The sequence below is a fragment of the Arachis duranensis genome, chromosome 5 (genome assembly GCF_000817695.3).
Source record: "Arachis duranensis cultivar V14167 chromosome 5, aradu.V14167.gnm2.J7QH, whole genome shotgun sequence".
In the NCBI taxonomy this organism is placed as follows: domain Eukaryota; kingdom Viridiplantae; phylum Streptophyta; class Magnoliopsida; order Fabales; family Fabaceae; genus Arachis; species Arachis duranensis.
The window spans coordinates 97182210-97206637 of NC_029776.3; the positions used below are offsets into that span (position 1 = coordinate 97182210).

Below are 24428 nucleotides of genomic sequence, written 5' to 3' on the forward strand. Positions count from 1 at the left end.
GCGGTGCATGAATATCCAACAAACATGGTGGTGGATTTGGGCAAACGGTTGTGCACATGTCAATTTTGGATGTTAATAGGTAATTAACCTGCATTCAGATTCTCTTTTTTGCGGATAATTAAATACTTTAATGATATATTTGTTTGTTATTTTCTTTAGGAATGTCTTGTGTGCATGCTTGTGCAGCTCTTGCAAGGGTGAATAAGAGATCTGAAGAATTTTGTCATAAGTAGCTCATCATGGACTCATATAGAGACACTTATACCCATTACATAAATATCTTGCTTTATGTTTACAACAGGACTAACAACTTGAATATTTGACAATGACACTTTTTCTTTCTTCTATTTTATATTAACCCTAAACACATTAAAACAAAATCATCCTCGAATCTTAAATACCAACATGAAACCAGCAACAAACATTATAAACAGAGCCAATAATAACATGTACAATTTGGGTTCTAACTTCTCAATTCTCCAAACTAAATTCACCCTTACTTGGTCAGTAGAAGTCACCCTTCCACTGGCGTCTTCTTGTCCAATGTTAGCCCAAACAAACAAACTACACCACCTCTTTTTACTGACATTGTAATTAGGACACCCAAAGAATGATTTGTTAAGGTTAGACTTTGTTGTGGACTACCAGAGAACAGGACGTCAGCCACACCCACACTACTCTAGAACACTCGATACTCTACTTCGACTGGAGATCCTTGTGTTTGACTACATGGAACTCTGGCTTCGACTTGCAATCATGATCCTAAAATCAGAAGGGTGAACAACGAGAAAAAAGACGAAGAACCAGAAAAAAATGAGAAGAAGGAGAAAAGGAAGAAGAGAAGAAATTAGAGCTAATCAAATTTTATGTCATGTCATTTAACCGTTACTTTGTCCAATGTGACTAGAATTGGCCACGTCACTGACGATGTCAGTGCTCCGATGACAGAAAATGGGAGAAGGACTAACGTGGTGTATTTTTTTTAAATTTAGAGGATTAATTTAGTATAATTAAAATTTCGAAGGCTAAATTAATACAACTCGCCAATCTCAAGAACTAAAATGGGGTTTAACTCATTACTTTACCATTAACCTAAACGTAAAAGTTTTAGATATAAAACTCAATTTTTTTTTCTCTTTTCTAATATCTAGGAATGTACACGGATCTGATAAATATAATCATAATCTTAATATAATCTATACTAAAATTATCAAATCATATTGGATTCAATATTTACATTTTTCAATATTTACATTTTTTAACTTAGGTTCAATTTGATTCAAATATTTGTGAATCAGATATCAACCAAATAACATTTTTTTACTCTTTTAAATATAAATATTATTAAACATATTTTTTTAAATAATAAAAATAAAATAATATAATATATTCACAATTTTCTTACATATTACATCATATCCATAATATGGGATCAAATTTAAGTAAATATTATAGATATATTAATCAGATCTGATCAATGAATATTCCTGCAATGCTGTTTTTGTTGTTGTCTCTTCAGTCTTCAGACATATACTTTTGTTTTTTGCTAGTGATGTTTTATCTAATCAAATCACGTTTTTTGTTTAATAATTTTATACTTTAATTTAAAATAAACTATTTTAATCTCCAACGACCAAGTCTCCAGTCCTCTACCTTTGCTCAGTTCGGTTTACAAGTTTCAACTACTTGGAATGTTCTGTTCATGCCTTTGAGGCGCCGAACCAAAGTAACAAAAATGTGATATTTTAATGAAACTAATAATTAAAAAAAATAAAACAGAAAAGATGTGCACACCATTTTGCTTCAGTATAGAAAATAGGCAACGTTCCACTTCCCTCATTAAATATTTTTTTAGTCAAACTAGAACCAGGAAAAATAATTAAACCAAATCCAAAACAACTAATTGATAGAATAGTTATCTTTTTATTTGCAAGTTGCAACTTGCAGCCTTCCCCACATACCTCATGTCTCCAATGTCAATATCATTAACACCTGCATGAATTTCAGTTAGTATTTATGACTTGTCAAGCTAATTTAATTAATACCCATTTGTTTCCAATGTAATTATTTCTTTCTTATAATAATAATAATATAACATACCTTGTTATTTTTATTCTTGCTCCATAATAGGTAGATTGTCCTAAACACCTAATTAGGGGGAAGAAAAGCCAAAACCCTATAAACCTTTTGTAAATATTTCATATTTCATCATATACAAAGACAAAGAAAGAAACACGTTGGTGTTTGGTGAAGAAAACAAAGAAGCATAGATAGGATTATATATATATATATATATATAAACACAGCTTTGTTCATAACACAAATCCAAAGGTTTGTTTTTTAGTTTTTGTTCATCAAGTCAAAGAATGAAGGATTCTGGTTCCTCGGGCGGAGACGCAGCGGCGGGAGGCGGTGGCAGCCACCTCTTGGTGAGGAGGGTGATGCAAATGACTATGGTGGTTGTTGCTTTTGTTGTGGTGTGGATTCTCATGTATAACTCTTCTTCTCCCTTTGCAATCCCTGTTTTCTCACGTTACATCACTACTCGTGACTCAACAATGGTGAGTTTAATTTCTATCATTATCTCTCCCTTTCTACTTGTTTTTCTCTGTCTTGGACTCTGTTTTGGAATTGAAATTCTGTTTTTTACGCCCTTTTTTCTGTTTTTCCATTATGATCATTCAAAAATTTGTTCTGGGTATTGATTTTTTCCCTTAAAAAAATGGAAGTTTATGTCTGGCTTCCGATTGGTTTGTGAAAGATCCTTTTTGGATTTGTGAGTCAATTTTGATATTTCAAAATTTCAATCGTCTTTAAATTTTTATTTTATTTATTTGTACGGAGTTAGGTAATTGTGGGAGAAGTTGGTATTACGAGTGGACTTAACTCTTCCAATCCATAATTTTCTCTTGAAAATTAATTTTACTGTTTTCTATAAAATAGTTTCTTCCTTAGATTTTCTGAGTTTGTTCCTTAGAACCATGAGCTCATGAGAAGTTGTAACGGATGAAGTAAAAAAAAAAAAAAGGATCTGAAAATATTGGAATAAATAAAGGTATCAATGTGGGGCTTATTTTAGATACTTTATGTCAAAAATGTTACCATATGGTAACCTGCATGTCCAAATCAGAAGTGACAAAAAATTGTTCATATCTTACAAAATTTGGCCACCATTTGAAAATAGTGCACTATGTCACTTTCTCTAGTTTCTCATTCTGGTGCCACTTGAATAATGGAACTGAAAACTTTCTACTAGTGGCATTGGTGACTACAGGGGTTCAGAAAATTGATTAGTTGAGTTATAGGCATGGTCTTGATTTTAGATCATTTGATTTTTTAGTGTTGTTTGTGTTAGGGAATGGATAAATGTAATCCTCTCTCTTTGATTGGCCAAGGGCTTTTTTGGGATTCAACTTTTTAATCAAATTTGATTAGGTTTTGGCTTTTTGGTCAACTTTGTCCCTTCTCTTTCTCGATCCTAAGAATCTTCCAAAATTAGGGATATGCCAATGGGAATTTTGCTTCTGATATGCCATTTACAGATGCAAACAAATATTTCACCTTTTTTCTTTGCTTTGCAATTATTTAATATTTTAATTTCTCTTATATGCAATTATTTTCTCTCCTTTTATATTTCCAGATAGAAAGAATTCCTCTCGTGGTTTATTTTCTGTCCTAAATGTTTGCAATGATATTTTAATGATCAAATACAATATTTTTCATAAAAAATAATTCAGTGTAGGACTCATAATTTTGTCTGTTGCAAATGGTAACCAAAGGATTTTTTATATTATTATAATGGATTAATAATTTAGACCAAGATAAGATTTATAGTAAAGGATAATTTCAATTCGGAATCCCAGTCTATAAATAAATCTTTGAATATCACATTTATTAATATGGGCCATATATATTAAATTGATGCTTTTAGGATCAATTATTAATGAAAAATCATTCACATAGCTTCAATTATTGAAAAATAAAAAATGATGCTTTGTGTTGTGATTTATTTTGGATTTGTATTTTGAATTTTATTTTAGAGAGTAAAGTGTGATCTTTTACTATTTTTTTTATAGGTGGAACTAAAAATAAATATAAAAGAGCAACTATTTAAAGATAGAATATCACACTTTATTCTTTAAAGTAAAATTCAACTTTAGAGACTCAATCCATTTATTTTAGGGCCAAAAGACCGTAATGCTCTGTTGACTATATCTCATTATTAATTTTCGTGTACACCAAAATATATCCAAATTTTTTTTGCATATAACCTATTAATCTATTATTTAGTGAACCTAATTAATATATAAGTTACTGGGTTAGCTTGTAAAATCTTATTATATGAATGAGTTTTCAAATAAAATAAATTCCTATATGAGATCTTTATTTACTAAAATTGATTTTTTTTTGCCCCTTCTAAATTTTTGGTTTGTACTTATTAATAGAATGTAGCGCACTAGCTAGGTAGCGGTGAGATGATATTAGGCTTTTTAAATAAATAAAATAATTTATTATTTTCACATCTATATTTTTTAAAAAATTAATTATCTAATTATTTATTTCACCAGACATCCAAAAAAAATTTTATTTGCTTCATTTACATTAGGAATGAAATATATAAACATATCATGGTATAAAATACATAAATATATTATATTTAAATGTATTTTATTTGTAAATGGGATAAATAATAAATTTGTAAAAATTATCCCGTTTTTAATGCAAACAAAACATGTATATTTTATTTTTACTGTAAACGAGATAAATAATAAAATGTAAAAAATTTAATTAATTTTAAAAATATATATATGTCAAAATAATTATTTAATTTTATTTATTAAAAAAAAGACATATTGGTGGACCACGTGCCGACATATATTTGCAAACTAGACATTACATATATATATAACCATAACCAGCTGTTCACATGGTTTACTCAATGTTGACCAAAGTTGACTACACTAACCCTATCATCACTCCATCATATTTTTCATTGCCTTAGATTAGAGAATTCTACTAATTATAATTAATTAATCAGTTGTTGAACAAATAATAAACAATTTATTTATTCATAAAGATGACACATTTGTTGGGAGGATAAAAACCTAAAAAAAAACTTTAAAAAGTTCAACTTGGAATCCTGAGGGAATGTTTTCTATGATTTTTGATAGAAATTGTTTTCATTTTTTCTGCTCTATACTAAAATATTTTTATTATGTAACTAAATTATTGTATAATATTTAATTGTATTGTGTAACATGATTAGTGTATTGACTATTGAGCTGTTGGTAAATAATATTCATGTGAAACCTACTATAACAAGTTGTATTATGATGAGTTTGCCATGTTAGGCAGAACTTTAATTAATTTCCCATTTAATTTGCATGAAAGCATCACATGTAGTAGTGCCATTTAGATACCTAGCCTAAACAATTCAATTTCTTGAGTCCTTGCTATCATCATTGCATTACATATATGGTTTCAATGTGATAAGCATATATATGTGCATGTTTTGATTTTCCAGTTTATTATTAATTAAGAATAAAATAGAATTAAGTAAGAATCGAACTCATTTATTACAAATATAATTGTACTTATTATAACTTTATTTAGGCGAAAGGACCAACATGTTCAGTAGTGGCCATAATTCATGGTTAGATTATTGTTATGTCAGTGTGAAAGGAACAAAGGGATATGCATTCTCCCTCTTGGGATATTATTCTATCCTCAATAATGGATTAATGGTAGGTAGCATATTTTAGACTTTAGAGATGGTCTGAAGAGAATTTCTTTTAATACATTAATTAAGTACGTAATTAATTAATTATTGAGAAGAAATGAACATTTTTAAAAATTAAATCTTAACATTTGATGCCTATAGAGTGGTCTAAGTGTATTTTTTTTATATGATTTAACAACCACTTATTAGAAACTAGTAGTTGTTACATGTTTTTCAATGGATAAGTTTAATTTTTAGAGTTAAGGACATTTTAAAAGCACCAAAAAAAATGACTAAAAATGATTGAAAATTAATTTTTTAATATTTTTAATACACTAAATACATTAAAAACTTTTTAATATTATATTCTTAATATATATCCTTAAGACACAAATTAACTAAAAATAACTATCTTTTACCTTAACTGATGCACGAATAATCTTCTAAAAAACAAATGTAATTACATGATTATATAAAATATTTTATATTGGTAGTGTATTAAAATTAATCTTTTGTTATATATCCATGTGTTTGAAAAATGATGTGTGAAATATGAAATTCTATATACCAAGTCAATAATTAATTAACAATGATAGAGTTATGTGATACTAACAACAAAAATCAACTGTAATCGTTCAATAATAAAAAAATTTGCAAATCCAAAATATGAAAACAGAACATCTAAAATTTCATGTTGGTTGGTTATATATTGACGAAATTCCTTGTATTTATCGTTAATAACAATGTTATCTCATTATCACTATTATGATGTTACAGATAAGCTATGACCCAGAACTAGAGAGTGTTCTAAAAAATGCTTCTATGGAGAATAAGACAGTGATAATTACAACTTTGAATGATGCATGGGCAGAGCCAAATTCAATATTTGACATATTCCTCAAGAGTTTTCACCTTGGGATTGAGACGGAGAGATTGTTGAAACACTTAGTGGTAATAACTTTGGACCAGAAGGCACATGCTCGTTGCCAAGCTTTGCACCCTCATTGCTATCAACTTGAGACAAAGGGTGACAACTTCACCAAAGAAGCATTTTTCATGACACAAGATTACTTGAAAATGATGTGGAGAAGAATTCAGTTTCTTGGCTCTGTTCTTGAAATGGGCTACAGCTTTGTCTTCACGGTACATTCACTTTACTTACCACAAAACAATTCTAAAGAATTGGAATTCAAGATTGAGAATGCCTTTGTTTTCTGGCTTTGCAGGATACTGATATAATGTGGCTGAGGAACCCATTCAATGAATTCTACAATGATGGAGATTTCCAAATTGCTTGTGATTTCTATAATGGAAACTCCAATGACTTGAATAACCTACCAAATGGAGGCTTCACCTATGTAAAGTCCAATGAGAAAACAATTTGGTTCTACAAGTTTTGGTTGAATTCAAGAAAAGCATACCCCAAGATGCATGATCAAGATGTTTTCAACAAGATCAAGATGAACCCTCTCATTCAAAACATTAAGTTAAAGATTAGGTTCCTTGGCACAACGCATTTTGGGGGGTTTTGCCAGCCCAGCAAGGAATTCAACCAGGTTTGTACAATGCATGCTAATTGCTGTGTTGGTTTGGACAACAAAGTCAATGATCTCAAAATCTTGCTTGACGATTGGTCAAAGTATATGGCATTGCCTAACAATACAAAACCAAATGTACATGCTTCTTGGACTGTGCCACAAAGTTGCAAGTAAGTAAACATATATTCTCAGTAAATTTCTTTGTCATATTAATTTCTTAGACTTTGGATTGTGCATTTAAACACGGGAAAAAAGTAGTACATTGAAATTGAATTGACTACATTCTATGATTTTAACAATGCTACATGGCCAACAAAACAATAATTTACATTTATATTTACAAACATTTTGTACACAAGTAACATATAGTTTGTATTTATATTTATCAAAATTTTACACACATCAATATAGTTTATATTTATATTTTTTCAAAATTTATACATATAAATTAGTAAAATTTATTTGTTAAAAATAATTTAGTATTTATACTGATCAAATAATAATAAAAAATCCTAAAAATTATTCACCTCAAGAATTTCTCTTATATTTACTACCAAGTCAAAAATGAATAGTAGTTTACGTAACATTTTCCTACAACAAAATAATTTAAAGGGGTTTTAATGTAACCTATATATTGATGTCAGTAATCCTCCATGTTACTTTTTCTGTCTTGTCTTCTAACGATTTCCACATCATTAACAACATGAAGGACATCATTTCAGCGTAGTAGAAACAGGAAAAACAAAGGCAGATGATGATGACCAACAATTCATATAATGATATAATTGCTGCTTGATGATTGTATAAAGGTATGTAAAACTTTGCAAAGCCTATGTTGTTATTTATTTGATAAATGGTGAACAGAACACTAGTGCATGTGCCAACTATTTATCTGGAAATTGCAAGAGTAAATTATGCTTCTTTCGAGTTAAATAATAATATTGTATTTAACAGAAAAGCTATATTTGAAAAGAGAGATTAGTGTCGTGTACAACGGATATCAATATCATATTTCTTAAAATTGTATTGTATAACTTGAATATTAATGCCTGTAGAATGTAGTTAGTATATATTCTTATTATAAATGACTAAGTGTAATTTACTCTATTTTAAAATTTTTGAAATATTATCATTTTTCATCTATACATTACTACATTAATAAAAGCAATACTTCCGTTGACTTTTAAGTTCCACTACTCATATTCATGGTGTAACCTAAAATCATTTAAATAGCTTTTTTTTTTATAAATAATGTTTATTTTTGGTTTGGTCAAATAACATTTTGTACTCATTCTTTTTCCCTTTTTTTTTTCTATGAGTAGGTGTCGAAGGTTGGATCCATATATCAATCACTTTACAGATCACAGCAAAAGATTTGGGTTGTCAAACCTTTTTTTTCTTAATTGGAAGTAAACAAATTGAAAGGAAAAAAAATGGAGGACATGGAGAATTGTTCAAATTATCTGATTATGTGAAAACTCACAATTTTGAACTTCATAGTCTTTTAAGTTAAATTGATATTATTGTCATCTTTTTTTTCTTTTATTATTTATCGTGTACATAAATCTTTTTTAAATTTTTTAGAATAATATTAGCAACTATAAATCAATTTGTACAACTAGAATCTTCATAAAGAACGTCAAAGTTAATATGGTCAAAAAATTAATAAAACAAAATTTTAATTGAATACAATAATTATCAATTTACTAAATTTTGCTAGAAGCTAGTCATACTAAAAATTTAAAGAAATTTTTAAGATATTCATAGTTGTGCTAGAAATTATAAGATGTCAACTAATAAAGTTATATAAAAAAATGTAAAATTTACTTATTTAAATAGTCAAAATTAAAAGCAAAGTTGGATAAATATGTATATTAAAAAGCTAGTAGAGTCATAAATTATTAGCATTAATTTTTTCCTATATAAAGCATGACTATGTATGTGTGTTCCATTGAAATAAATTAAACATGGTTTTGAGAAATACTCTTCTGTTGTATTCTTTTACATGAGTGTTAGTAAGTTTGAGAGATGACCAATATAATAGTGTCACTTATGTGAGTGAGTGATCTTAGGGTCAATCAATTGTGGATTTTATACTTATATTTAGTATCAGAACTGGTTAATCCAACGCCAGGTGTTTGAGAGTTTATAAGGTGTGGGAGAGTTCTCACATAGTTATTTATTTATAGAGTCAATATGACAAATGTTATAAATAAGAGACTAAGAGAGTAATATAAAGAAGTGTATTATTGAGTTGTGTTCAAAAGGTACAATATACAAGAGGTATTTATAGGTGCTAAATGAATCAAAGTAATAAAGACATAGAATCCTACAATTAATGTACAGATATGCTATATAAATATAAACGATACTAATTGATCTAAATTGATTCTAATGATTCTCTAACATCCCCCTCTCAAACTCAAGTGGGAGCTAAGGATACCAACTTGAGTTTGGATAACAAAGTCCGAAAACGAGTCGGGTGATGAGCTTTCGTGAAGATATCAGCATTCTGATATAGTGTTCCAGCAACAATGAGACGAACAACATCAATAAGGATACGGTCCCGAACAAAGTGACAATCAATCTCAATGTGTTTGGTGCGTTCATGAAACACATCATTATGGGCGATCTGAATAGCACTGCGGTTATCACAAAAAACATCAATAGGGAACGACTGAGGAGCACCCAAATCTTCGAGAAGCCAACGAACCGAGATAACTTCAGCAGTGGTGTTAGCGAGGGTACGGTACTCAGCTTTTGTGCTTGAGCGAGCAGTGAACATTTGCTTCTTAGTACGCCAAGAGATGAGAGCGTCGCCAAGAAACAAACAGAAACCAGTAGTAGAACGACGATCAGTAGGATCACCAGCCCAATCAGCATTGGAGTAAGCCTGAAGAGACAAAGAGGAATGGGCAGAAAAATAAAGGCCATGAAATAGAGTACCTTGATGTAGCGAAGAATGCGAAGAACTGCCGCATAGTGATTAGTACGAGGAGCTGACAAGAACTGGCTAAGTACATGAACCGAATAGGTGATGTCTGGTCGGGTGACAGTCAAGTAGACGAGACCGCCAACTAACTGTCGATAGAGAGTCGGATTATCCAAAACAGTGCCATCCATAGGGGTAAAGTGAACATTAGGCTCAAGAGGAGTAGACTCAATGCGACTATCTGTAATCCCAGCGCGAGTAAGAAGATCTGAAGCATACTTAGTTTGAGATAGATAGATGCCATCAACGGTGGAGATGACCTCGAGACCAAGAAAATAGCTGAGAGAACCAAGATCTTTCATCTCAAAGGTACGGTGAAGTGAGGCCTTGAGATCAGAGATACCATCAACATCATTCCCATGAATGATCATGTCATCAACATACAAAAGTAGAAGAACAACTCTACGTTCGCTTTTACGAATGAAGAGCGCATTCTCATGAGGACTAGAGGTAAAACCAAGACTACATATGGTAGTGCTGAACTTGTCAAACCATTCACGAGGAGCTTGCTTAAGTCCATAAAGTGCCTTGCAAAACAGACAAACCTTATTAGAAGGACAAGGATATCCCGGAGGTGGTTTCATATAGACTTTATTTTTCAAATCCCCATCAAGAAATGCATTCTTCACATCCATCTGATTGAGAGACCATTTTTTAACAGCGGCAATGGCAAGAAGAGCTCTAACAGATGTAAGACGAGCGACAGGGGCAAAAGTCTCTTCATAATCAATACCATACTCTTGCGTACAACCTTGAGCAACCAAGCGGGCCTTATAGCGGTCAATAGAGCCATCAGAGCGAGTCTTGATCTTGTATACCCATCTACTGCCCACAACTTCCTGATCAGAAGGAGGATCAACCAGATCCTAAGTGTGTGCTTTTTCAAGTGCCTGTAATTCTTCTTGCATTGCTTGTTGCCAATTTGGATTTGAGGAGGCTTCTCTGAATGTCTTAGGTTCATGTTGATGAAGAATAATAGAAAAGCAATGGTAATCAAGAAGATGAGGACGTGGATTCCTTACCCTAGAAGAACGAGCGGGAGGAGGAGGCATGACTGTAGGAGCAGGATCATCATCCGGTCTGGAATCATCGGGAGATGGAGAAGATGGAAGAACAGGAGACTGTGGAGGGTCACTCGAGATAGAATCTGTAGAATCATCACTAGAAAAAAGATCAACATTAGGGTTAGTAAACAAAGGTGAATGAGTAGTAGGAATGGACTCAAAGGATGAGAATCGAGAAAACATGTGGTGCTCCCAGAAGACAACATGACGAGATATACGAATACGTTTAGAGAGAGGATCCTAACAACGATAACCCTTGTGTTCAGTCCCATAACCAAGAAAACAACACATACGAGCCCGAGGTTCAAGTTTACTATGTTCATGAGGCTGAAGAAGAACAAAACATACACAACCGAAAACTCAAAGAGAACTATAATCTGGGGATGTATGATAAAGACACTCAAAGAGAGTAACATTACCAAGGACAGAAGAAGGGAGTCTATTGATAACATGAACTGTAGTAAGAACAGCTTCACCCCAAGTACGCTTAGGACACAAAGAAGAACGGCGCATTGCACGGACGGAGTCAAGAATGTGACGGTGTTTGCGTTCAGCTCTACCATTTTGTTGAGATGTACCAGGACAAAAAAACTCAGACAAAGTACCATGTTCTGCAAGAAAGGCTAAGAGTTTGAAAACACGGTATTCCATAGCATTATCACGTCGAAAAACCTTAATGACATTGGAAAACTGAGTTTTAATCATAGTAGCAAAGTTGATATAGATCTGAGGTAACTCATGGCGATTAGTCATCAAATAAACCCAAGTAAAACGGGAATAATCATCAATGAAAATGACAAAGTATCGAGTCCCGCCCATAAAGGCAGTGGGAGCGGGGCCCCAAACATCAGAGTGAATGAGATCAAAAGGAGAAAAAGCAAGAGATGAATTATTGTAAAAAGATAAAGCATGTTGTTTGGCAGTTTGGCAAGAAATGCAATCAAAAGATTCATTTGGAACCTGACCTAAAATACCCTGAGAAACAAGATGACGCAGTTTTCCTAAGGAGGTCTGGGCAAGACGCTGATGCCATAAGTGGAGGGTAGAGGGAGAAGAAGCAGCACAGAGATTTGGTACAGGAGGAATATGAAGATTTTCGAGTTCAAACAACCTTCTGACCTTACGTCCAATCCCGATGATTTGTCCCGTCCGAGAATCCTGTACACAACAACCAGAAACAGAAAAAGTGACTTCAAAACCCAGATCAACAAGTTGACCAACAGAAATAAGATTGAAGTTTAATTTGGAAATATAATAAGTATCAGGAAGATTAAGAGTTGATTGGGATATAGAACCCTTGTGTGTTGCGTGCAAGAGGGAGCCATTTGCAGTATTGACAGAAGGTCCATTTGTAGTGGTAGACATAGACGAGAAAATATTACGCAACAGAGACATGTGATTAAAGTAACCCGAGTCAAAGTACCATTTAGAATTACCTGGAGGGGTGGAAAAAGCAGCAGGGGTATTACCAGAAATAGAGAGAAGACGCTGAAGAAGAGATGCAATATCAGAAAGAGAGACAGGAGACGAGTTGAGTGGACTAGGACGTGGTGGGCGAGTAGGACAGACAGTAATTAAATGTCCCGAGAGCTTGCAGTAATGGCAGAACAGCTGTGAACCATGGTAGCTAATATGGCCTTTCTGGTGGCATGTGCGACATTCAACAGAAGGACAGTCGGGGAAGAGGTGCCCAGAACGGTTACAGTTTCGACAGAATTTACCCTTTCTGTCAGTGGTAGCAGAAACATCTGGCTTTTCCATGATAGCAGTCACAAGGATCAAAGAGAGAAGAGAAAACAGCAATTTCGAAGCAGAAAATAAGAAATCGGAGTGCAAAATCAGAAAGAGCTCACCAAAAAATTATAGGGAGGGTACACTTGTCTGCCACGTCAACGCTACGTCAACAGTCTCGTTAGCGCCACATCAGCAAGACAATGACACGTGGCGGCACCTGAGAAGAGGGAGAGAGACACGCTGGCAGCGAGGTGGAAGCGCGTTTCAAGCGCGGGTCGGGCCAGGTCTCGCGCGGGTCAAGCAAGGATAGCTTCGGGCGACACGTGGCAGCACTTGGAGTATTGGATCTGCACCAAGATCAACAGTTGCTGAAAACTGGAGGGGAGGAAGGCTAACGTCGCGACACGTGGGAGCGCAAGGAACGTCCGATTGGCGCCGAGATCTAACGGCTGCTGAAGCTTCTGGAAGGAGAAATAACGGAGGTGGACAGCGAACTTCTGGCGGCGCGTGGCGGCGCATCTGGTGGCTGATGGTGAAGATGTCGGCAGCGTTGGAAAGCTGACGAAGAGAAGATCACAATGATGCCGGAGGTGACAAACCAAAGCATCGGAAACAGATCGAAAAATGCGAGCAAAGAGGCACGGGTGGAATCTGGAAGGGAGATCAACCTGGTCGTGACAGCGTCTATCGGCGGCGCGTCTGGAGGCGTATGGCGGCGGTTCTGGTTGCGTTGAAATCATGGCGACAAGACGAACAAGATGGTTACGGGGGTGACGAACCAAAGCGTCGAAAAGGAAACGAAAAAAGAGGCCAAAGAACACTGCCGGAAAGGAAAAAAACAATGGGGCGATGAACTAATATTCATTGAAAAAAAACCTAAGCTCTTGATACCATGTTATAAACAAGAGACTGAGAGAGTAATATGAAAAGTGTATTATTGAGTTGTGTTCAAAAGGTACAATATACAAGGGGTATTTATAGGTGCTAAATGAATCAAAGTAATAAAGACATAGAATCCTACAATTAATGTACAGATACGCTATATAAATATAGACGATACTAATTAATTTAAATTGATTCTAATGATTCTCTAACAACAAACATTTTTAATATTTCGTAGTCTGATCCCAAATTAGATAAAAAAAATTCGATTATAATTATTGGGAGACTTTGATATCTACCCATTTGAAGGATCAGAACTTATAGAATTTCACTGAATTGGATTTGCAAGAAAAAGCAGATGCTGTCCAATAGAGGAGAGATCAATTGGCACTATCTCAAATTTATCAAGGAGTAGATTATACGGTGTTTGGCAAAATAGCAAATGTCAAAAGAAGCTTGAAACATGTTGAAGTTGTCGTACAAAAGTGTAGATAAAGCTTTGAAAGAAAAGTTACATTCTTTGAGAAGAGAATATGAATGGTATAAGATGTCTAACTTAGAAACGGTTGAGCAATATTTTTCTCATATTACAGATCTTGTCAATAAGATGAGAGCCTATGAAAAAGTGAAAAAGATATGTCTGATAGCAAAATGGTAGAGAAAATTTGTTGCACCATGTAGATGAAGTATGACCATGTGGTGACTACGATATTAGAGTTCCACGATATGGATACCATGACGATTATAGAGTTGCAAGGAAGCATGGAAAGCTACATCAGGAGAATATTAGAGAAGTCAAAAAAAGCAACCGAAAAGTCCTAAAAAGCAGGTGAATGTAAACAATTGCAATGTTGCAGAATCAAGTCATATACAAGAAGGACGAGGTCATGGTTTCAATTTTTTAAGTAGAAGTAGAGAAAGTTTCAGAGGCAGAGGTCGTGGCAATTACAACCAAGGAAACTATAATAATTTTACACCGCCTAATCAAAGAAGACGTGAAACAAATTTCAGACAGGCCAACCGAGGAAAAGGTTGAGGCAATTTTTATCAAGAAAGAACCAATTTCATATGCTTTCATTATGAAAAGTATGGACACAAAGTAGCAGATTGCAGATTCAAAATGATGAATAACAATTAAGCACACGTTGTAGAAAATCAACATCAAAATACTGATGATAATCCAAGTATTCAAACTTTATTTTTTACAAGTGATTCATGTACTGAAGATGAAAATATATAGTACTTGGATAATACCTGTAGTAATTATATGTCTGGTAGAAAGGAGTTATTTTCTCCATTAAATGATTTAGTTAAACTATTATTGAAGTTTGGTAATAGTACAAAGATTCTTATTGAAGGAAAAGAAATAATACCAATTAGATTGAAAGATGGTTCTCTGAGTTACATTTATGATATTTTCTATACTCCTGAACTTGATTAAAATTTATTGAGTATGGACAATTATCTAAGAAGAGATATAAGATGATAACATATCGTGGATATTGCACTGTGTTTAACAACAACGAAAGGTTCATAGATAAAGCAAAGATGACTTCAAACAGAATATTTTCAGTGAAAATTCAACTTATTAATCCCTCTTACATGAGTTCTATGATACTTGATGATAGCTGACTATGGCATATGTGGTTTGAACATTTTTATTTTTCTGGCCTAAACTGCCTGTCAAGAAAAGGTCTTTTTTCTGGTCTACCACAAGTTCATATTTCTAATTATGAGATTTGTCAATTGGTAGAAAAGCACATAGATTCATTTTCTATCAGATTCCTATTGGAAAGTCATGGAGAGTTAGAAGATTAATTGTGCATTCAGATTTTTGTTCTGTTGAAGTTTTAAGCAACAGCAATAGTAGGTACTTTATCACTTTTATTGATGATTTTAGTAGATATACATGGGTATACTTTCTGAAACAAAAATCAGAAACATATGATGTCTTTAAGACAATTAAGAAATTTGTTGAAAAATAAAGTGGCTGTAAAATCAAAATTTTTAGAATAGACAGAGGGACAAAATATCTTTCATGTTCAGACTACTTTAAACAACATGAAATTCAACACCAACTAACAACCCGGTATACTTCTCAACAAAATGGAGTTGCTTAAAGAAAGAACAGAACTATCATGAATATGGTCAGATGCATGCTCAAGTCAAAACAAATGCCTAAAGAATTTTAGGAAGAAACAGTCGCGACAGTAGTACATATTTTAAACAGGTGTCCAACAAAGAGTGTTCGTGATAAAACTCTAGAGGAAGCCTGGAGTGGAAAGCGACATTCTATTCATCATTTCAGAGTATGCTTATGCCCATGTACCAGACCAGTTAAAGAAGAAGTTAGATGACAAAAGCGAGAAGTGTATCTTTATTGGCTATAGTACAGACTCAAAAACATACAAGATGTATAATCCAGAATCAAATTAAAGAATGTGATCATCAGCAGAAATGTGACGTTTGACAAGAAAGGCGTGTGGGACTGGAACACAAAGACAAAAAAGCAGTCGACTGTAATTCCAAATACATGTAATGAACTAGAAGAAAGACAAATTGATATAACAAACAACCAGAATCATCTAGAAGACCCAAAGAGAGCAGAGACTACCTGCTAGATTAGCAAATTATGAAGTTGGCAATGATAACGATATGTCTGATGAAAAAATTATAAATTTTGCTCTATTTTCAGATTGTGAGTCGTTGAACTTTGAAGAAGCCTCCGGAGACAATAATTGGAATAAAGCAATGGATCAAAAGATTCATGCCAGTGAAAAAAAGGACACATGGGAGATTTACTAGCAGATAAGAAGCTGATTGGAATAAAGTGGATTTACAAAACTAAATACAAATCCAACAGTAAAGTTGATCATTTCAAAGTAAGATTAGTTGTTAAGTGATACAAACAAAAATCAGGTATTGACTACTTTGAAATATTTGTTCCTGTTGCTAGATTAGACACTATTCGTATTATTATTTAACTCTCGGCCCAAAATAAGTAGAAGATACATCAGATGAATGTTAAGTCAGCATTTCTAAATAATCTTTAGAAGAAGAAGTATATGTTGAGCAAATTGTAGGATATGAAATTCCTGAAGAAGAAGATAAAATTTACAAACTGAAGAAAATTTTATATGGGTTAAAACAAGCACCAAGAGTATGATACAAGAAGATTGATTCTTATTTTATTGAGAATGATTTCAAAAGATGTCTATTTGAGCATACACTTTATATCAAGTTTGTTGAGCTTGAAGATATCTTGATCGTGTGTCTTTATGTTGATGACTTAATTTTTATCGGAAATAATTTGAAAATAATTATAGAATTCAGAGAGGCTATGATAAAGCACTTTGAAATGACGGATATGGACTTGATGTCTTATTTTCTTGGTATCAAATTTGTTCAGAAACATAATGGAATTTTGATTTCTCAGAAAAAATATGCAAATGATATTTTAAAGAAATTTCAGATGGAACATTTAAAATCAGCTACTCCGGTAGAAGAGAAGTTCAAGTTGTTGAGAGAAAATAAAGAAAGAATAATAAATCCTACTTATTACTACGAAAGTTTGATGGGAAGTCTGAGGTACTTAACTGCAACCAGACAAGATATTGTGTTTGGAGTTGGATTGCTTAGCAGATTTATGAAAAAATCTTGTACCAACCATTTGCAAGTAGCAAAACGGATTCTCTGATATATCAAAGACACTTTAAATAATAGTATTTTTTTATGAAAATATTAATGAAGTAAATCTTGTCCGTTACACTGATAGTGATTGGGTTGGAGATATTGAAACAAGAAAAAGTACTTCAAAAATTGCATTTTATCTTGGTTCTGGTGCAATTTCATGGTTACTAAAAAAACAATCAGTAATAGCACTCTTTACAGCAGAAGTAGAATATATAACAGTAGCAAGTTGTGCAATGCAAGTAATTTGACTAAAAAAAATTCTTGAGAAATTGAACGAGAAACAAAGTATTCCAAAAATAATATTTAGTGATAACAAGTCGTCTATTACAATTTGCAAAATTCTAATATTCTATGAAAGATCGAAGCGTATTGATATTCAGTTTCACAAAATTAGAGAGTTGGTGAATGAGAAAGAAGTTGTAATCGAGTACTGTCCTACAGAGGAATAAGTTACCGATATATTTACAAAACCATTAAAGATTGAACTATTTTAACAAATTGAAAAAGATGCTTGAAATGATTAATTTCACAAGTTTGATTTAAGAGAGACAATATTAGTAACTATAAATCAACTTGTATAACTAGAATATTCATAAAGAGCATTGAAGTCAAAATGGTCAAAGAATTAATGAAGCAAAATTTTAATTGAATACTACAACCATCAATTTGCTAGATTTTGTTAGAAATTAATTATATTAAAAGCTTGAAGAATTTTTCAAGATGTTCATAGTTGTGCTAGAAATTATAAGATGATAACTAATAAAGTTAAATAAAAAAGATGTTAAAATTACTTATTTAAATAGTCAAAATTAAAAACAAAGTTAAATAAGTATGTGTACTGAAAAATTAGTAGAGTCATAAATTATTAGCATTAATATTTTTCTATATAAAGAGCATATATATGCATGATTGTATATGTGTGTTCCATTGAAATAAACTAAGCATGATTTTGAGAAATGTTCTTTTGATTCATTCTTTCATATGAGTGTTAGTAAATTTGAGAAACGAAAAATATAATAGTGCCACTTATGTAAGTGACTAATCCTAAAGTCAATTAATTGTGAATTTTATACTTAGAAATAATTGTATATTCAAATTAAATGTGTAAATGTAAAAATCTAACAAAGTAGATGTGTTGCTTAAAAGAATGTCAATATTTTATCAAATCCTTTTTCCATTTTTAAAAATTAAATTTTTAATTTTAATATCTTAACAAATTACGAATATATCAAAATTAAATTTTAAAAATATTCGTTCTCGAAGAGTGAAGTACAAAATTCATGCTACTATGTTTGGGATATCTGAATCTGGATGCTATAATTGTCAATCAGTTATACACTTACACTCTTCCTCTCTTTTATATTTATCTGGGACGGGACTCTCCCTTTTTTCTTTAAAAAGTCATGGGACTCTTTCTCTGAATGTTAGAAAGTGACAAACTAAATGACCAAATTTACACACAGCCCAACAGTAGTAAGAAAAACACTAAAAGGGCGGTTGATGGGCCCACAAAAAACTATAAACTACACACAAGTCCATTTTTTTTTCTGTTAGCACTCGGGTTGGTTTTCTGGGTTTGGGCGAGTTCGGGTTCTGGGTCTAGGCCAGGTTTGTTCTTCTGGCCCATGGCCATGTCCAAAAAAAAAACCTTCTGACCTTAACCCAAATTCGGACGTTGACCAAATATATACTAACCTAAAAAAAATTAAATCACTCATATTTCTGGGTTCCAAGAAAACTAACAAAAGCTTTGTACGAGAGACAGAGTGTGTGTTTCGATTGGTGTTGTTGAGTTTGAATGAATTTAATTTTATAAAATTGATTTTGAGTAAAAATAAATTTGTGCTAATACAATTTATGTTTAGTAATTCTATAAAATTAATTTTAATAAAATAAATATTGTTTAGATAATATTAGTTAGAATTATTTTTAAATAGATAATTATAAAAAAAGATACAACATTAAATTATAATATTATCTTTTTAAATATGTCTATGATGAGTAATTTTTTTTAAAAAGGACAAGTTGATAGAAGAGGATTGAATCTTGTTAGTTGAAAGGTACTGGTTACTCCAAAAAAATATGAAGGTTTGGGGATTAGAGATTCTTATTATGTTAATATTACTCTTTTTCAGAAGCTAGTTTGGACTTTTTTTTTTCCAACAGCCAAACAAATTATGCGTCCAATTATTGGATGCTAAATACCGATCATCTCTATATGAATGTTTTAGTTGTCCTAAGAACAAAGATTCTCTCATTTGGAGGAGTCTTTGCAAGGTTTAGGAAGTGTTGAAAGATGTGTTTGCTTGGTGTATTGGAAATTTGAATCAGAAGTTTTTGTTTTCTAGCTGGAGGAGAGAATGACGGTTATCTAATGAGATGGATTAAGTTCACATTTCTAATTTGAATATCCGGATACAAGATATTTGGTCAGTCGATAGGTGACATTTGGATATTCTTTATTCTCTTTTATCTCAAAATCTAAAAGGTAATATTCTCTTTTACAATACAGACGCGCAAGCAGGTCCGGAAGTGAGTTGGTATTGGTTTGGGTCTGCTGCCAAAATTTATGACTCACGCAATGGTTACTTGTGGTTGTATAAGCAGCTATTTGGTTGGGAGGAGCGGGAGAATTGGCTTTGACTTTGGCGCCGGCTTGTTCCAGAAAAGATATATAATAAAACATTAACAAAGCTAAGTTCATCGAAAAGTACCAATATTTACTCATATCGACCGATTTTGAATTCGATAATAATATTATTAAACTAATCTTTATTTTAAATAATAATAATCTTAATTTATGCAAACTCAAATTATAATAATAATCATAAAAATCAATTTAACTTTGTCTATTAAAATAATTTTTAATAAAGAGTTTAAACAATAATTATAATAATCATAAAAATCAATTTAATTATTTTTAATAAATTAGTTTTTAATTAAAAATAAAGAGTTCTAATTAATAAAATAAATTATGACTTACTTATATTTAGATTTTAAAAAATGCAAGTCATTATTGATATCAGTTTCATACTATACAGTGGTCGATTGAAAAAAAATAGATAACACTGGAGTTTGGGTGTACGGGGATTCATGTAGGATCACTTTGATTGGTTTGGTGTGTTGCACAACATAATTGAATTAGAGTATTTTTGCCGCACCACATATAGGGTGTGCATATTTAAATGTGAATGGTATATCCAAGTTTGTGGTAAAGAACACGAAAGTACAAGGACTACGATATCACTGAAGTTAATGTAACCAGGAAATATAGGCACTACGGTCCTTTTATTCTACGTCAAAATGCACGATATGTATACTATTTCTTTTATCCTTGTTCATGCAAGTCTAGTTGGGTGGTTGTGGCTAAGACTAAGCCATGAAGCCGCATCAAGTCTGATGATAAGACAAAGGGTTAGGAACCTTACCAGATTGATGATCTAACTCGTACGAAAATGATGGCTGATACCAGTGAGCCGATTACTCTTAGACCTGATATTATGAATGATGATATCATTGATTTTGGAATAGATGCCGACGCACTTCCACCAGAGGATGACGATCTTCAATAAGAAGACGGAGTCGATGGCGACGAAGAAAAGGAAGACAAGTTCGATAATAATCAGGAAACTACCTCAAAAGAGGAAGATGATGAACCAGAAGAAGAAAATAATGAATCTGAATAGAATTAATGTAAATATAGTTCTGTGATATGTATTTCTTTAAGAAAATTTGCGAAAATGTAATATAGTTAGCTTTGTTTTAGATATTACAACTCTAAATCATTCCATATCTTTAATTTAAATTTTTGATATTTCAAATCAAGTTTAAGATACTATTTCAATTATTAATTATCAGGAATACATTATAGGTGGACGAAAAAATATTATTTTAAAAAATAAAAAACTACCATCGAAACTACCGTTAGAATATTCCGACGGTAACAGCCCAACCATTTTTTTAAAAATAAAAATTATTTCCGTCAAAATTATTGTCGGATTCATCCGACGATAAGTTGGCAGGTAACATATGACTTGGCGTCAACATTACCGTCGAAAAACATTCGCCGGTACCATTTATCAGATTTTGTTTTCGTACTAATTATATTCTGTAACAGAATCCGATAGTAAATACCGTCAAACGCAAAATATTCGATGGTAACTATTTATTAGTGAGGTTTATACTATCCGATGATTCATTTCGATGGTAAATCTGACGGTAATTTAATTACTGTCTGATTTTATTTTATTTTTCAACGTTAAATTCGACAGTACTCATCATTTTTCTTGTAGTAGCAGGTAGCAACCCATTGACTAGTGACAGATACTTAAATAGGGTTTAAGTCCATGACAAATTAGCCTTTATCTGATTAGGCTAAAAAATACCGTAAAAAAAATCTCCATAAAAAAATTAGACTTCTAATTGATAAGATTATTCATATAAATATAAATTGAACCTAGCAGCTATTATTCATTCTTTATATATTTTTTATTTCATTATTTATATCAAATTTAAAATGATTTAAATAAAAAAATTTAAAATATTAAATAAAATGATTAACAAGCACTCTTGTTAAGCCACTACTTAGTATATATAATAAGAATATGAGAGATGTTTANATATAATTCATAAAAATAATAAAAGAATAACTATATGTATAAGTATTTCTATAATTAAGTATAATTAAATAGGCATAAACCTAACAAAAAATAAAACACGCAAATGCATTACTGCTTTTTTATTTCTGTGTTTTGTTAGTACATAATTTTTTGTTAGATAACACAAAAATTTATTAATATAGTACAAAAAATTTTTGTAAATGATACAAATTTATTGATATAGCATAAAAATTTTTGTATATAATACATAAATATTTATACATAATACGAAAATTTTTGTACATAACACAAACTTTTGTTATGAATATATTTTGTTGATTGGATGAGTAAGTGTTTTAGGCATGTGATTCTTTAATAATTTTTGTGTTGTGCATTAAAATTTTTGTTTTGTGCATTAAAATTCTGTGTTGCACACCAAAAATTATTTATTGTGCATATTTTATTAGTTGTGTATCAATATTTGAGATATGTGATTCTTTAAAGATTTATGTATTGTACATCAAAATTTTTGTGCTGTGCACTGAAATTCTTGTATTGTATATCAAAATTTTTGTACTTTAATTTTCTAAACATATATAAGAGAAGAAGACGATGATGATGAAAACGACGATAATAATGGTGATAATATAAAGAAGGATCAGGAGTAAAAAGAAGGAAAAAAATTAAACAACAACAAAAACAACAACAACAAGACAGTAGTGGTGGCAATGATGACGATGGCAACGACGTTGAAGAAAGAAACACGTAGAAGAAGAAGAATAAAAAGATAACAAATTAAGACAAAGAAGAGAAAGAAGAAAAAAGACCAATAACAAAAAGAAAAAGATGATGATGATGTCTATGAAAATAAAAAAGAATAAAGAATAAAAAGAAGGATGAAAAAAATTAAACAATAATAATACAACAACAAAAAGATAATGATGGTGATAATGATGATGACAACGACGTTAAAAAAAATACACAAAAAAGATAATAAATGAAAAAAAAACACCTAGGTAAATATAAAAGAGAAAAAAAACGCAATAACTTGATTAGAAATTTAGTTTACAAAACTTTTATATGCCTAACTTTATTGAAAGAATAAAAGATTTTAGTAATAATGATATAGATAAAGTATATTTTAGTGAATAATATTCAAATATCAAAATAAATATAATAATTAAAGAATATAAATGTTAAGTTTAATATGAAAATAAAAAATTTGAATTTTTTATAACAAATAATATTTTCAGAAATAATATATTTTTTAATGAATAATTTAAAAGAAATATATTTTTTTAAACAACACTAGAAAAAGAAAAATAAATGGAAACAATTGGAAGTTAGAATGGGAAGTACAGCTGGACCTGGTATATTTGAGAATGCATGGAGATATAGATTCAATAGGGATTTAATTCTCTTGATATTTTTCTCACTTGAGGAAGAAATTCTTATCAAAATTGATGGTGTGGACTAAGAAGCCATGTGGCATGTGCTCTGACACACCCAAATTAAGAAGCAATATAATTAGGCACACCGTTAGTCAATAGTCCCTTAAGCAACTTTTAAGAAGCTAGATTACCGGAGTGATTTTCTTGCATCAACTTTCAGGCCCTTAAGCAACAGTTTTCTATATATTATTTTTTAAAGATATTATAAGTTATTTCTATCCAAGCACGTGTTATTAAATAATTTAGTAGACACACACTAATTGTTATAAAATAAATAAATAAAAGTAGTTTAGAACTAAAATGAATTTTAGAATAAACAGTAATTAATAATATTTATTATTTATTATACGATATAATAACAAATTTTTAAGCCAGTAGTGTCTTTTTCACTCAACAACTAATTTGATTTTAATTTATTTTTATTGTGTATGTAATTGTACGAAGAAGCTTAGTTGATACAATGGAAAATGATGACTCTCTAAATATTTTATAAAAAAATTAGTTGTACTTTTTAAAAAAATAAAAAATAATCCAATTAGTTCAAATATTTTACTATGACTTAAAGTATTTAGATTCAATTCTTATCTTTTTTTATTGTATAATAATTTTTAGTTTTAAACATTAAAAACATATTAGATTTAGATTATTAAAAAGTAATCATTTTAATCAATGAAAATAATAAAAAAAATTATTAAAAAGTTAATTCTAATTCAATTATTAAAAATTTTAAGTTATTAAAGATTTAAAGATTATTATT

At 31.2% G+C, this 24428-nt stretch overlaps 1 protein-coding gene across 2 annotated transcripts; it reads left to right on the plus strand.

The window, feature by feature from the left end:
- The first annotated feature begins 2109 nt into the window (after nucleotides 1-2109).
- Nucleotides 2110-8855, plus strand: LOC107490766 (uncharacterized protein At4g15970). Of its 2 annotated transcripts, none has more exons than XM_016111569.3 (5): nucleotides 2110-2561; nucleotides 6497-6862; nucleotides 6946-7427; nucleotides 7980-8066; nucleotides 8580-8855. In XM_016111569.3, the coding sequence occupies exons 1-4, from the start codon at nucleotides 2367-2369 to the stop codon at nucleotides 8032-8034; spliced, it is 1098 nt and encodes a 365-aa protein (XP_015967055.1). In that variant the 5' UTR covers nucleotides 2110-2366; the 3' UTR covers nucleotides 8035-8066; nucleotides 8580-8855. The 2 variants fall into 2 exon arrangements, 1 of the variants encoding a protein (XP_015967055.1); XR_001592481.3 differs by having other exon boundaries at nucleotides 2114-2561; nucleotides 7967-8066; nucleotides 8580-8851.
- Nucleotides 8856-24428: the final 15573 nt, after the last annotated feature.